The sequence below is a fragment of the Chiloscyllium punctatum genome, chromosome 13 (genome assembly GCF_047496795.1).
Source record: "Chiloscyllium punctatum isolate Juve2018m chromosome 13, sChiPun1.3, whole genome shotgun sequence".
NCBI classification, from domain to species: Eukaryota; Metazoa; Chordata; class Chondrichthyes; order Orectolobiformes; family Hemiscylliidae; genus Chiloscyllium; species Chiloscyllium punctatum.
In genome coordinates, this window is record NC_092751.1 from 88,465,305 (window position 1) to 88,480,222 (window position 14,918).

Sequence of the window (14,918 nt, forward strand, 5' to 3'; positions counted from 1 at the left end):
GCAAATGACTTCAATGAAAGGCGTAATTATATTTTTTTTCGACGAGAAACGTGCAGTGATTTTAATAGTTAAATTGACCAAAATCTTTTGTTTATCCAAAAAAAGTCTCCGAACTGTATTTTCAAGACGAAACGAGAGGCAGAATGCTGAGAGCTGGAGGGTTAAAGATGAGGTAGTTTGCCTAATCTCAGAATATCATGCAATACGCGCTCTTTAGAAAGAGGGCGCTTGAGACATACAATCTAAACGTTATCATAATGTAGCATTATTCTATTCGTTTAAATCCAATACAAATCAGGTACCTTTGCAACAATCTGGCACGGTTTACCCACATTTAAATGCTTTTAGAAAATGTTTTTCCGCTGGCTGTGGCTCTTGATGTCCCATTCCTATTTACATTTGACCTCAAGTGCTGTGAGCGGGTTTGACTTTCAGAGTATTTTCCAGGCCAAGCTTTTCCCAGGGCATCCTGAGATGCCTCTTATGAACGGAATTATATCAAACGCTATGATTACTTACGGCTACAGAAATAAAGTGAGATTTTTGAAATGTTGACGCCAGCCCTTGAAAGGCGACCGCAGATCTGCAGCAAATTGTGCCAGTCGAAACGAAATAAGCGCTTTTCTTAAAAAAAAACAGTATTTCTCTCTACAAAGATAAACTCCACAATTAATTAACGCCTTCGGTAAACTCTGACGTCTATCGATCGCCTCGATCTTTTTCAAAATGTTATTTTGCAACGTAGAACCAACTCGAATCAAACTTTAAAACCGCAAGTATCAATTAAATGTGAGAATTATTTTGATAACAAGTATATTAAACGGTGGTTTGTTTAATTTCAGGCTTCAATTGGCCCCTGTCCTGTTCAGTGTCTCGGATACTTTCTCGTATGGGGGATGTATATGGAATGCGGGCTATATTTTGATTTTATAGCATTAGAATGTAACAATAGTTTGCAACTGTAGGTGATAACATCAAACTTAAAGAAAATAAATTCACTTCAGTGACCCTTTATGAATGGACAAAGCGGCTTCGAAATTCGCACTTGGCCAGACTTGAAATTGAGAAAATATCGTGAGTTGAAAGACAGTGTTTAAATTTGATGCATTTTGTAAGCAAACTTGTTAATTTCGAATGATGTGCAAATTCATGCAATAAGAGCAGTCTGGTTTCTATAAGGAATCTGCTGGACTGAATTGTTACCGGATGCTGCACAGTTCAATTTCACCTGCACAGCCACAACTGAATATTGCCGGTTTTCCGTTGAAAATGAGACAAATAAACTCCAACAATCCAGAAACGTTGGGTTCTGTCAAAATTAACGGGCGATCTGGCGCTTCTGAACCAGTTCTGCGTTCAGTAGCGGGGGGGGGGGGGGGGGGGCACTAAACAACGGGAACGTTAATCGGGAAGAGGGTTGGCTATTTCAGTTGTCAAAGATGCTCATAGGAATTTTCTGACGAGCATTGACACGCCTTTATTTGGACCGACATCTTTCCAAAATGATGCTGCTATTTGAATCCTTAGCATCATTTGATTGTGACAAGGTTCTTGATCATTAGAGAAGTTTTTTTTATGTAACCGCATTACCATGCTCCCTTGTAAGGATCGATTTCTACACTCGGCCAACAGCGCTCCCTCCTTCCCCAGTTACTTTGAATATTTCGCAACTAAATGGAACAGGTTTCGATAGAATGAAGTACGCTTCCCAGGAAAGGATTAACTGAAACATCATTTTAATTCTAATCTCCAACAGCATCACAATAATTTATTTGGACGCCTATAAAATTTCAAATCTAATTAAGGTTTCAACGAATTTTAAAAGCTGTGCGGAGATTCGTTTATTTTTTGATTTAGCAGAAAGCGCATGGTCACATTTTATTTCCAAGGGAGTTGAAGTTAAGAAAAGGGTATTTTATAGGATTTTATAAATCTCTTCTAAAGGGTTAAGATGGCAATCCATGAACATTACTGATTTGACCCGAATTGTGGTAAATTTGATCGACAGTTTCTCGGAGTTCGCTGTTTATGCCAAGGGCTGCGGGGAGATTTGTCTTAAGAGCCACTAAATATTTTCACAGCCCCACATCAAACTGAGTTGCTGCTTAAGTTTCATTTGTCTTTGTTTTGTTTCAAGAAGAAATCAGATACCTCCGACTGTGTAAGACGACTTACGCTAAGCTTCATGGTACAAACGTTCCTACAGTATTTATTTGCAAATTAAGGTTCAGAAATCAAGCAGCTTCCTCCCCCACCCCCCACCCCCCATCCCCAAAATCAATCTAATTAGCGCAGCACATTGTGCGACAAACTTTTATTTTTACAACCTTATAATCTCCTGAATCAAAAATAAATGTTGCGTGAGAAAAATGCTCCCGTTATTGTTGTACGATTCGTGTTAAGGGAATTAAAAGAGTTTTTTTTCCCCATGGAAAACTGCTAGTATTCTTTATAAATAATGCATTACCTCCGTTGTTCAGCGCATAAATAACAAACAAGGAGCGAACACAATGATGTCGACGTTTAAGAAACAACCCATCACCACCATTTATCATTGTTTTATTTAAATCGGCGCAAAATTACTTATTTCTCTACAACGTCCGCAGTAGCATAGAGTCCAAGCCTATCTGATGTGGCAACCGCTGTGATTTCTAACAATTTAAGTTGATAATTCCTTTCAGTCTTCACTCTTTATTAAAGATCTGTGACGCCAATTCTTCTTTCATTGATAGACTGAAGGTTCAGTAACCTGCCAAGAAAGTATAAAACCGAACCTGGGCGGTTCATCCTACCCAGCAGTGAAGTTTGTGCGAAATAGGAACTTAACACCCAAACACTCTTATGTTATTTAAAATCGATTTCTAACTTGGCCTTATAATAGGCTTTACACATAGCAGAGCTCAACTTTGGGAACGGGTCCTACATTATTAGGTCCAATTTTGTGTTTAAAAATTAGTAAGCCTTTAACCATGAGTGTAAGCACCTCTGTTAGAAGATGGTAAAGGTTCAATAACAAAGGTACGAATTTGTTGCAAATTATAATATTTTCTCTCTGATTTTTAGGTCAGGTATACCAACAATGGCTTTTAAAACTCTAACTTTTCTAGTCAAAGCCATTCAAATTATTCTTATCTATGTATTGTGTAGCAAGCCATTAAGCGCTGCTCCAAATGAACTGCAAGTGTCCGCTCCCATGCACTCATTCTGAGAATTGCTCCATATAACCCACCAATGAACGTGCCAATTGAGGGTGCATGCAAGCGGAAGAGCCCTGGGATGGCTTGTCACTCTTCACTGAGCAAATGATCTTCCAGAGGAAAATCTCCTTTGCAGCGGGATAAACTGCCATTGCCACCCAGACGCTCGGCAGCGTCACTCTCAGTTCCGGGATCAATAGGAATCGCTGCTCTCACACAGAAGCTGAGACCTGCCGGCGAAAGTGAAAGGGATCGATTCCGAGGGATCAGCGGCTCACATTGGTAAACGGAAGGCGGATTTGCGCCTGTGTCGAGATGCGTACTTGTCTGTACACATTTTAATAGATTGCGCATTGTCATTTCGCCGTGCTGAATACCAGGATATTGCCTAGCGTCCCCAGTCATTTCAATGACGACCGTAATGTGTGTTCAGGGAAAGCCACATGCCCCTGTCCCTCACCCGCGTTTACTTAATCTTGCGCAAGAATCTGAGGTGACAAAAAACAAAATTCTCTGGCAGGGTTTAAGCATCCAGCCACCGGTTAAAACCTCGCACGGTGCCCTAAAATAATTGGTAACCGCAACTGTTACATTTGTGCAAACGGCTTTAAGCAATCCGGGCGGTGGCTAATTTTGTTTGTTGATAACGCACGAAATGGTAACGTTTAAATATGATGTTAGCAGTGGTGGTCGAAGATAAAGGCCGGAGCTAACTGGTAGACAGATGGGCGGACAATGGGAAGATCAGTGAGTGAGCTGATACGCTTCAAATGAACAGTCCCTTGACTTTCCTCTCATGCACAATGGAAAGGGAGGGGGTGGTGAGGGGGTTGGGGGGGGCGGGGGAGGGAGTGGGGGGAGATGTATTCACCCAGATTGTATCTACTTATTGAGCATTTAGGCCAGTCGGTTTGACAATTTCCATCAGATCACCACAGGCAGTTAGAACAGCGCACGTACTTTACGCGTCTGAAGCTTCATGCATTACAGCGTAAGCAGCAAGTTTTACTCGCCCTGGTCGTCTTTGCCAAGAGTGGCTGGTCAGTTGAGGGGGTGGGGGGGGGGGGGGGAGGTGTGGGTATATATTTAGGTTGCTTCCAACAGTCTGAAGCATTCCCTTTCTGCGCACTGAAGATAATTATGTTGATCTTGGCGTCTTCGTGTCAAATTGATTTTGCACGGGTGTCACTTTGGTATTGTGAGGTCGAAGACAGATTTGAATGAGCTGGAAGGGAAGGAGGGGGATGAATGAACAGTAAAATACGGTACCGTGCTTCCAAGTGTCAGTCCACTCAGTAAGAGTCTGAGAAGTTACTTTACATTGAGTGCCAGACAGCAAAGGCGGGAAGATAGTTCAAAAGAGCTGTGTGGAGATACTCCAATAGAGTTCTAACTGAACATAAAGCCAAGATAATCTACAAAAATGTCAAAGCTCATCTGAATTGTCCAAATGGTCTTTCCGTGGTTGTATTAATGTGAAGTGTATAAACTTACTTTTCCATTGAATGGAGGACTTATTCATTATTCAAGTGGTTAGTTTCCGCATCAATTAACTTGGGGCTGAACTCTGGACTTAGCTCCTGATTAAATATTTGCAAAGTGCTTCGGCGAATAAGGGGTGGGTCAGAATTGCCATACATTTTCGACATCGCTTCGCCGCCGTGTCAAGGAAGGTTAGACCAAATCATCGAGACTGCAGTCTCACTAACAGAGATGAGAAAGGACCTGATACACCAGCGCTCAGGGTGAGCCGCTGGTATTATTAGCCCCGGGAGGTCAAAATGGCCTGTCCATGCAATCGATGTCAGGAACAATCTTTGTGCAGGTTCTAAAGATGTTTCCTCTTCAAACAGTTGCGTGATAAATGTATTTTATTTCCCTCATTAATAGCCAAAAATGTCATTAAAGTGGGGAATCTCATATTGGTAGCCTAGTTCATCTTTAAAAACGAGGTGGATTACACATTTGTATTACGTACAATGTGAATGTGCATATGTTCGCTTATCCATGCCTTATGAGAAGGTTGCATTAAAATTTGTAAGGTATTTATGCTTATATCTCTGTGAATCCCAGAACGTTCTGAACGCAAGTTTAATTCCCAACACTGCTTTCCCAAATGGTCTGAGATTATGTTGACTGCAGGTTATGAATTGAAGTATACTATGAGAGGACGTGACTTTGCAACATGCGTTATTTTACTTTTCAATAGATTTGTTGAAGCTCAGATCTCAAACTGTTGTTGGCGGAAACCTGCGTTTGGATGAATGGTATAGTCAGTATAAACTTCAGTGATTTTTCAAAGAATCATCAGTTACACCATATTAAAACAAAGTAGTTGGCGCAATATTTCGACTATTCCTGTGATAAGTTTGTTAAGTGGAGCTTTCTCTACTCATGCAGTGTATCGCCCGCCTCGCACCCATACAGAATGTCCATGGGACGATCAAATTGCTGCTCTAACTCACTGGCAATGTGGAGTAACTGTTCTGTCCCGTCTTGTCTATCGCAGGTGCATTATGGAACTGACCCCCTTCTCAAAGGGACTATGGGCAGGTGACAACAAATTTCTACACCATCTCTTCACTGACATATTAACCAGTGTGCACATTACCCGGGAGATTCCCGAGGACGCGATCTTTGGCCCGTGTCTCCTCCAGAACACCTTTTATGACACTGTAGCTTTCATTGCGTTGAAGTCTTCAGATCGGAGAAGCGCCCCGTACGTGTTCAGGGTAAGAAACCTTCTCACCCAGGAAGAGACACCGCTCGTAGAAAGTCGTGTTGAGAAACACCTCAGGGAGTACATGTCACAGAGTCATACCGCGCGGAAACAGCCGTCGGTCCAGCCAGTCCACCATCCCAAACTAAACTAGTGCCACCTGCCTGCTCCAGGCCCACATCCCTCCAAACCTTTCCTATGCATCTACTTATCCAAATGTCTTTTAAACGCTGTTATTGCGCCCACATCCACCAATTCCTCGGGAAGTAACTTCCACATTGTGTAAAGTAAAACTGTCCCTCGTGTCTTTCTAAAATCTCTCTCACCTTATAAATGTGCCCCCCGAGTCTTGAAATCTCCCATCTAGGGAAATGACAACTACCATTAACCCTATCTGTCCCCCTCATTATTTTATGAGCTTCTGGAAGGTGTCCCCTCAGCATGCTCCAGTAAAAATATTCGCAGCCTTCCGTTATAACTCAGACCTTCCATAGCCGGCACATCATGGCACGGTGGGAATTATCACACCAAATCCAACCACCTCCCGCCCCTCTCCCTACCCCCCATAAATTCGCAGCTTCCATAAGGATAAGTTGAAGAGGATTAAAATCTGCAGAACGTTTACCGTTTGTGAGGACCATAATGGACAATACACATTAGAAAGTAAAATTGTGAAATCGCAGACAGGGGGGCGAGAAATGGCATTTGGCATTGAGTTCACTGTTTTACAAAAAAAAACTGGCAAGTGTTTTTTTTAAATAAAGGTCTCCAATATGCCATATGAGCAAATTAGTGTGCTGTAGTCCTCCCTTCAAAACTGCCGTTTGTCTCATAGGTAGATGCAACAGCAATTAGCAGTACCACGGATGGGGTGTCCTGGTTGAAACTCGTCCAGGCGGCTAACAACACGAAGGAACAGAATCTGGAAGCCTATCTGAAAAGTGGCCAGCTGTATTACCGCTCCACTAGAAGGATCAACAAAGACGAGGAGCTGTTTGTCTGGTACGACAGCGAGCTATCCACACTCCTCGGATTCACTGATATCAAAACTCGAGCTGACTCCAACAGTGAGTAACCACAGGTCCGGGGCAGCAAGAACGTGAATCGCAAAATTAAAACAAAACCAAACGCGTTTGCACGATTCACCCGGTGACTCAAGGGGCACTTGCAATTTGCTTAGAAATTCGCCCAGAAAGAGTCTCAAGCCTGTCTGATGCGTTAGTAAAACAAGGAAGCGAGGCTGCTGGGAATCTGAAATAAAAATGGAAATTGCTGGAGGAACTCAGTATCTGTGGAGAGAGAGAGAGAGAGAGGAGAATTAACGTTTCGGGTCGTTCTGTCTCCAATAGATGCTGTCAGACCTGCTGAGTTTCTTCAGCAATTTTCTGACGTAAAAAAAAACACGCGATTATTGCTTAAAGTGGGCAAGGTAACTATAAATAAAATCAGTGATCAGGTATAGGCCGATAAACGGATTTATATTTCTTTGAGGATGAGATGTATTTCTTTGTAAAATCAAATTGAATCAAATTTGCAAACGCACACTTCTTTTAAAAGGGTCGCTTTCAAAGAGATATATTGGGGTTGACAGGGTGAGGAGGGATCTGTGGCTCGGTGAATCCTATCCCATTGTTGCAAGCGTGGAGCGGAGGATCCTGAAGGAGAACTGTTGCTGGTGTTTTTGAATCTGTAGTCTGTACTGTTTGTCCTGTTCGGGTCCGAACTCTGCTGTATCCCAGCCTCCACATTGAAAGTCTTCGCGACTCTGAAACGAAGTTTTTTTTTTGTTCCCTACTCCTCAGCCAGGAGCTGTTGTCGTTAAAAAAAAATGTGTATTGTGCAAATTGCGGTTGGATGGGTTGAATAATCTCCGTCTGTGTTAATTCTGTGAACTCAGCGTGTTGGAGGGGGCACCCTGAGAAAGAGGATGGAGGTGACTTCACCCCGCAAACAAACTGCTTGGCAGGCTGCAGCAGTTCAAGAAGGCAACTCGCCCCTTCCTTCTCAATAAATGCTGACCCAGCCAGGGACGCCCAATTCCCAGGAATGAATGAAAATAAATTACAAATGGCAGCCTCAGATAAGATCAGAGTGGACAGGGAACGTGGGTGCAGCAAATAAATCGCCGAAGTTGGCCTTAATGGGACAATGGAAAGCCCCCGGGGGAACGAGAATCTATTGGGTTGAAGGGTCGAGTTTGGACACTTCGGGTAACTCTGCTGCGCACCATAACCTTGTCAGGATCTCACTGGGTGAACAGCCTCAACAGATGGCAATCTCCAATACTGTCACCCTGGGGGACACGATAAACAAATGTTTTCACCAGTTTTCAGTTTTATTTGACCACCCCGCACCGACCAGACTGCCGGAATCCAATCCCTGCGAGGAAATGTCTTTCAAAATATATGAAACATGTAACTTTAACCATGTAAAATATGGACGGGGTTTCAAAACGCTGCAGAGACAGTTTCCCCGTTCGTATCGAGATTGGTTTCAGCCAGTAGCGTTTGTTAATTCCACCCTTCTCTTGCAAAATAGCGTTAGGAGGTAACATTGTAGCTCAGAAAGACAATCAGAAATTGTGAACATCCTCAACCACAATAAGAGTCCTAATTTAAATATCACTTCTCTATAGCATATACGTTCTACATTGGAAAGGGAAAAGCGAGCAGGTGTACAGATCTATGCAAAGTGACACTGTTATTCATGGTTTATTTGGCGGGATCCATAACAATACTGTCACTGCGTGTTTGTCACAGTTTCTGCATTCATTGTACAGGCTGTTTAGTTTAGTGTTAAACATCTGGGGTTAGATTTTTTTAGACTTTATAGTTATTAACGTCGAGTTTTTGTTATTCCAACTGTTGTTTTTATTAGACACACCAAGTAAGGCAATCAGGTTGTAGTATCAGATAAGCTTCTAACATAACATGATCAGCATTTTCCCAGTTGAATGGGAAAGCGCACCGGTCGGAGAGGATTGGCAAAAGCAGCAAGAGGCACGGGGAAAGCGACTGGGCAGAATGTGAAATGTACTGAATCACAGAATTTTAACACAGGGCCCAGGGAGCTGTCCACCCTCGTGCGTGCGTTGGAATAGATACAATCTGCGCTTTCAAATAAGAATTGAAACAATTCAGGAAGAGACAGGGATACGGAAATAGACAGAGATTTGGAAAGATGGATACGGAAGTAGATGGGGATATGAAACTAGACAGGGATTTGGAAATGGACGGGGATTTGAAAATAGGCAGGAATACAGAAGTAGACAGGGAAATGGAAATAAACAGGGATATGGAAATAGGCAGGGATTTGGAAATGGGCGAGAAACATGGAAATAGCCAAGGATATGGGAACAGACAGGGATACGGAAATAGAGAGGGATACGGAAATAGACAGGGATATGGAAATAGAGAGGGACATGGAAACAGACAGGGATACGGAAATAGAGAGGGATACGGAAATAGACAGGGATATGGAAATAGAGAGGGATATGAAAATAGGGATTTGGAAACAGACAGGGATACGGAAAAAGAGAAGGCTACGGAAATAGACAGGGATATGGAAATAGACAAGAATGCGGAAATAGACGGAGATACGGAAGGGTGGGGGGGCGCAATCTGAGTTGCTCTGGTATCCAACAGGCCGAATGGCCTCCTTCTCTGCATTACCATCCGCAGGTCGATGCTTTGCGATCGCTTCCGTTTTGTCACTCCTGCCGGCGGTATTGCAGTTCACGATTGCAGGATGATTGCCTTATTCTACCCCAAGGTCTTCCCAGATTCCGTTTTAGCAAGTCACGCGTTCAGGACCCCCACACTCCAGGAGACGAGGGCAGACCATCTCGTCTGGAACTCGGCGGACTGCTGAGGGAGTGCTGCACTGCCGAAAGGTCCACTTTTTGGATGACATCATAAGTTCGGGCTGCTCGTTAATATGCTCCACCTCCTCCAAATGATCCATTTTCGAACGGTTTTGTGATGCAGCTCGGATGACCCCGTTCGTTCAATGCTTGGGCCAGACTATCTCATGAAACGTCCACAGCATATGTTTTGTTTAAGAAGAAGAACATTGTCCTTCGGGCCAGCTCTCATTTAGAATTACAACAACAAAACACCGTTCATTATAATGTGCAGTTTCTATATTGACCAAATGATTTCTTTTTTTAAAACGGCGCAAGAGATTAAAGCGCCATGTCTCGGATTCTTTTAAAAAACAATCCCGAAGCAGAGCAGACCAATTTATTCCAGGTGCCCAGAGCAAATTTATTCATTAGCAAAAATAATTCATTAAAACGATTGAAAGATATATATTTTCAAACATCTGACTGCAGATCGGCTGTTGCACTCCAACAATGACAATGCTTCAATGAGCAGTAAATTGCTTTGAAGTCACGACAAGCACTATATCAATGAAAGCCTGGAGGTATGCGGTGCACTTGACAGTCCCTACCTCAGGATTGGAATTTGCAGGGTCCCTCTGCCCCAGAACGGTGCTTCCCTTGAACTCGCTGGATCGGCTAGTATTTATTGCCCGCCCCCAGTTTGCCCCTTGAAGCTGCCTTCTTTAACTGCTGCAGTCCATGTGCCCAGAGACTTTGTTGAGAGGCATGCTCGTCCATTTCAGAAGATAGTTAAGGGTCACCCACATTGCTGTGGGTCTGGACCACATGTGGGTCAGATCTCTTATTCCGTTAGGGGGAAGGTCAGTGAACCATGAGTTTTTTTTAAACAACAATGACAACCATTAGGCCAACTTTTAGTTCGAGATTTTCAACGCGTTCAAATTTCACCATATCCCCGGAATATGGTGAAATTTGAACTCAGGTCCCCCAGAATAGTCCAGTGATAATACCAATTTGTAGATGCACCACAGAGAGCATTGCAGCTTGGTATGGCAACTGGTCTACTCAAGATCGCAACACATTAGAGTTGTGAACTGCAGCCCTCCATTCCACGGACTCCACCTATACTTCCTGTTACCTGGGGAAAGCAGTCATCAAAACCAATTACCCCCAACCCCGGTTATACTCTCACCCTCTTCTATCGGGCAAGAGGTACAAACGTTTGAAAAGACGTACCAATAGATTCAAGAATAGCTTCCTCACTGCTGTTATCAGACTTATGAACAGACTCTTGCCTCGGGTGACTGTGTGGAGTTTGCACATTCTCCCCGTGTCTTACGCGGGTTTCCTCGGGTGCTCCGTTTCCTCCCACAGTCCAAGGTTAGGTGGACTGGCCATTCTAAATTGCCCGTAGTGGCCAAGGATGTGTAGGTTGGGTGGACTAGCCATGAGAGGTGCAGAGAGCCACGAGCGGGTGGGGGCAGGGGGACGGGTTGTCGGTGTGGCCGTTTTGGGCCGAATGGCCTGTTTCCACACTGAAGGGATTCTATTCATTATATTAGAGTTGATCTTTCTCTGCACTTTCCCTTGTAGCTGTAACATTATATTCTGCATTCTATTCTAACCCTGACGGCCTCATGATTAGTCTGGATAACACAATCTGTTTTACTGTAACGCAGCATAAGTGACAATGATAAATCAAATCACAATTCCTTGTCCAAACAGGTTGATTTTCTTTGATAAATACAGAGCTTTATTTGTCTCTGATTTCTGACTTTGGTGGATCGCGTATCGGGGGTAGATTGCTCACTGTGTTTTCTTGCGTTTAGCCTTCAGGTGCGTGGACTGCGATCAGGAACTGAAATATGAAAATCCATACTTGGCTCATGTCCGTTTCCTGTGTGGCAAAAGGAAAGAGGGTCTGGCCTGGAGGGACTTGCAGGCGCTGGGGGCTGCCCAGACCTCTCTGCTGAAAGAGCCAGAGCGGATCATCGAGGATAGAGTCACCAACTTCCACAGGATCGCCCACGATCTGGAGCACTCGAAGCGCAAACCTGGCGCCCAGGACGAGAGCAGGCCCTCGGCCGCCAGCAAGCGGAAACAAGACGGAGGGGAGGAGAATAAAGTCCGCAAAACCGTTCTGTTGGAAAAGACAAACCATTTAGCCAGTGAGCAGGGAGAGCAGCTTCCAAAAGAAGGCGCCAGTGTGCGCCCGGCCCTGGCGGTCTCCGTTTGGAGACTTCACTCAGACAAGTTCATGTTGAAAAAGGATTCGGCGGGGCATAACACCAGTGCCTTCACCGAGGTGCGGAGGCTCAGAGACAAGGTTAGGGCTGACAAAGCGGAGGGGAATGATAAAGAGAGCGACTCTGAGCTGACCAGGAAGGTCGGTCTAAGAACGGACGTGGTTCTCAGTTCCACAGGGAGCGCCTTCTCTTCAGTGTTACCTTCAAGTGCCCGCGAAGAACAGAAGAGTGCGTTTTGCCAACCCCACAGGAGGACAGCCTTGGGTCCTTCAATGCTGGTAGCACACACCCTTCACTCTCCCAGCGAGTGCTCTCGGGATTTCCCTGATTCTATCCCTTCCAACGGTCTCCCTGGCCACACCAGTCTGTTGGGATCCAAGCTCCTCAGTGCTGAGCTTGGTGGCTCCCACATACTGCACACCAGCGTCAGTACACACAGCCCATTCCTATACAGCACCGAGCTGTGGCCAAAGCCAGTGGGAGTGCAACTACAGTCCACCTCCTCTCTGACCCTGCTGCCCCCGTCCTACACCTCCTTCGCGGTGTCCGCTCAGAACTGGTGCGCCAAGTGCAACGCCTCCTTCCGGATGACCTCCGACCTGGTGTTCCATATGAGGTCCCACCACAAAAAGGAATACGCCACCGACTACCTGAGCCAGAGGCGCAGGGAAGACAAACTGACGTGTCCCATTTGTAATGAGTTCTTCAGGGAGCGCCATCACCTCTCGAGGCACATGACATCGCACAACTGAGGGCCGCACTCGGAACTGAAGAGAGCGAGGTTTGTCGTCCCTGTTGCTCAGAGTTTCTTTACAAGCTGGGGGGAGGCACGGCCCTGTTCAAGAGCAGATCAGAGGGCCTGACTGTTTCAGACCTGGCGAGCGAGCAGCCTAAATCTCAAAAATAATCTTGCAAAACGCTGGATTTATTTAGAGCGGGCAACTGAATCCGGAATACAAAGAACTTCTAATGTAATCCTAGTTGCATTTTCAAAATAATATCTAGAAATAACTGCATTTATTACAAAAGTCCCCCGGAACAGCCGTTTTGAACACGATTATGTACAGTCATAATTTCTGTTTTTAAGTGCTATGAACTTCATGTAAAGACAATAAGACGCTGCAACTGGTAAAGCGACTTTCAGTTTTCATTTCTTCTCGTTTGGATAATTCCTTTTGAGAATATACTGTATGTATCTACAGTCCAGTTGTTATAAATATGTCATTCATTCTTGTAGTCTGGTTGCCCTATTGAATTACAGTCTGATATTGTCCCAACAGGAAGGAGACTGACTGTACGTCATCAATTTGCGCAACAGCCCTCGAGATTATGAAGTGTGTGGCTGATCATGTGCTCGATCAGAACCTGGTAGTTGCTTTGAAATTGACGTATAAACACATAACTAATCACTCTTGAAAGTCGGTCTATTTCCTGCAGCCTATGGCTTGGTCCTGACACGGTTGAAGAAAGATTTGGGGGGTGCTTGAGCCAATGTTGTTTCATGTACTAGCGAAGAGGAAGTTATGGTGCTGAGGATGGGTGAACCGAAGCTAAAGGACAAACAATAATAAACGATGGATGAACCCAAATAATAGAAGCCCGCATATCCGTTAAATGCAAAACTTGTTCTATCAGTTACTCAGATCAAGTCAAAGGCAGGAGGGAACAGAGTGAGTGAGTGAGTGACCGTTGAGGAAGTTTCACTTCAACTTAAGTTACTTGTTGTTCAGGATTATTTTACAGGTGTTTGTATGTCAGGCGAATCAATGACGCTGGCTGACAGTGTCCTTTCACATTAGCTGCTTTTTTTTACACTCCGTGGGGCTGAACTGGGAGGAACCCCCTATAAGGTGAACACGTCTCTTAGTAAGTAGTGTGTGAATGGTGTCAGTTTTGTCAATGTTAAAAAAAAAATCACCCAACACCAGGTTACAGTCCAACAGGTTTATTTGAAAGCATTTGTTTTCGGAGCGCTGCTCCTTTATCAGGAGATTGTGGAGAATAAGATTGTAAGACACAGAATTTATAGCAAAAGTTTACAGTGTAATGTAACTGAAATTATATATTGAAAAAGACCCAGACTGTTTGTTGGGTCTCTTGTCTTTTTAGAATGACCACGTAGGTTTCAGTTCTTTCATAAGTAAATCGCAAAACCTTTTTTTGAAAGTTACATTCTCAAGTGCACTTTACATCAGGTTCTGTCAACGGCTTGGAACCAGTTACAGTATCAATTTGGCAACAGATAGTTAAGAACTTTTTTATCCTAGAAATGACGAGATTTCTTCAGGGTTTAGATCTTCCTTTTATTGAAACTGAAGGACTCTGACTGTGATCACTGCTCACATCACATCCCGAGTTTTGGAAAGCAATTTGAATGAAAACTCGAGTGATATTTGTTGAGAGATTTATCAAGTCCCAGTTGCCAGGATATCCTTTCTGCTCCTCTCCGTTTCCCGTCTAGAAGGACAAAGAGTGTCAGATACATGGGAAAGCCAACAGTGCAAGCTCCCCTCCAAGCCACTGACCTCACAGGTCCACAAACTGCTGTGGCAGGGAAGGAGACTATCCTACATCGGAGTATTTGACTTAGCGCCAATACCCTGCCATTCTCCCGGCGCCCTGCGCATTGCTTCCACCTAAATAGTCTGTGGCTGGGTTAACACCTTGGAAACCGTCCCCTGACAGCGCTGATCCCACACCCCAAGGATTACAGCTGTTCAGGAAGGCAGCTCACCACAACTTTCCCCAGCTGAGGGATGGGCAATAAATATTGGTGCAGCCTGCCACAGCCAAATACCCCGAAGAGACAAATCCACCTGTCTGGAGAAAAATGCATTGGTTGTCCCACCCAATCACAAGTTACATCTCATGGATGAATGCTAGAGTAATGGCTAGATTCATTAAATGCCATT

General features: G+C 44.3%; 1 protein-coding gene across 8 annotated transcripts; it reads left to right on the forward strand.

The window, feature by feature from the left end:
- Positions 1–770: 770 nt before the first annotated feature.
- On the forward strand, positions 771–13,592 carry znf488 (zinc finger protein 488). 8 transcript variants are annotated; one of them, XM_072583158.1, is made up of 5 exons: positions 4,744–4,942; positions 5,707–5,929; positions 6,752–6,983; positions 11,590–12,787; positions 13,287–13,592. In XM_072583158.1, exons 1-4 carry the CDS (start codon positions 4,911–4,913, stop codon positions 12,756–12,758), a joined length of 1,656 nt encoding a protein of 551 aa, XP_072439259.1. In that variant the 5' UTR covers positions 4,744–4,910; the 3' UTR covers positions 12,759–12,787; positions 13,287–13,592. The 8 variants fall into 8 exon arrangements, with proteins under 8 accessions (XP_072439262.1, XP_072439264.1, XP_072439265.1 ...); XM_072583161.1 differs by lacking the exons at positions 4,744–4,942; positions 13,287–13,592 and adding an exon at positions 771–789 and having other exon boundaries at positions 11,590–13,207; XM_072583163.1 differs by lacking the exons at positions 4,744–4,942; positions 13,287–13,592 and adding an exon at positions 3,338–3,479 and having other exon boundaries at positions 11,590–13,207.
- The last annotated feature ends 1,326 nt before the right edge of the window (positions 13,593–14,918 follow it).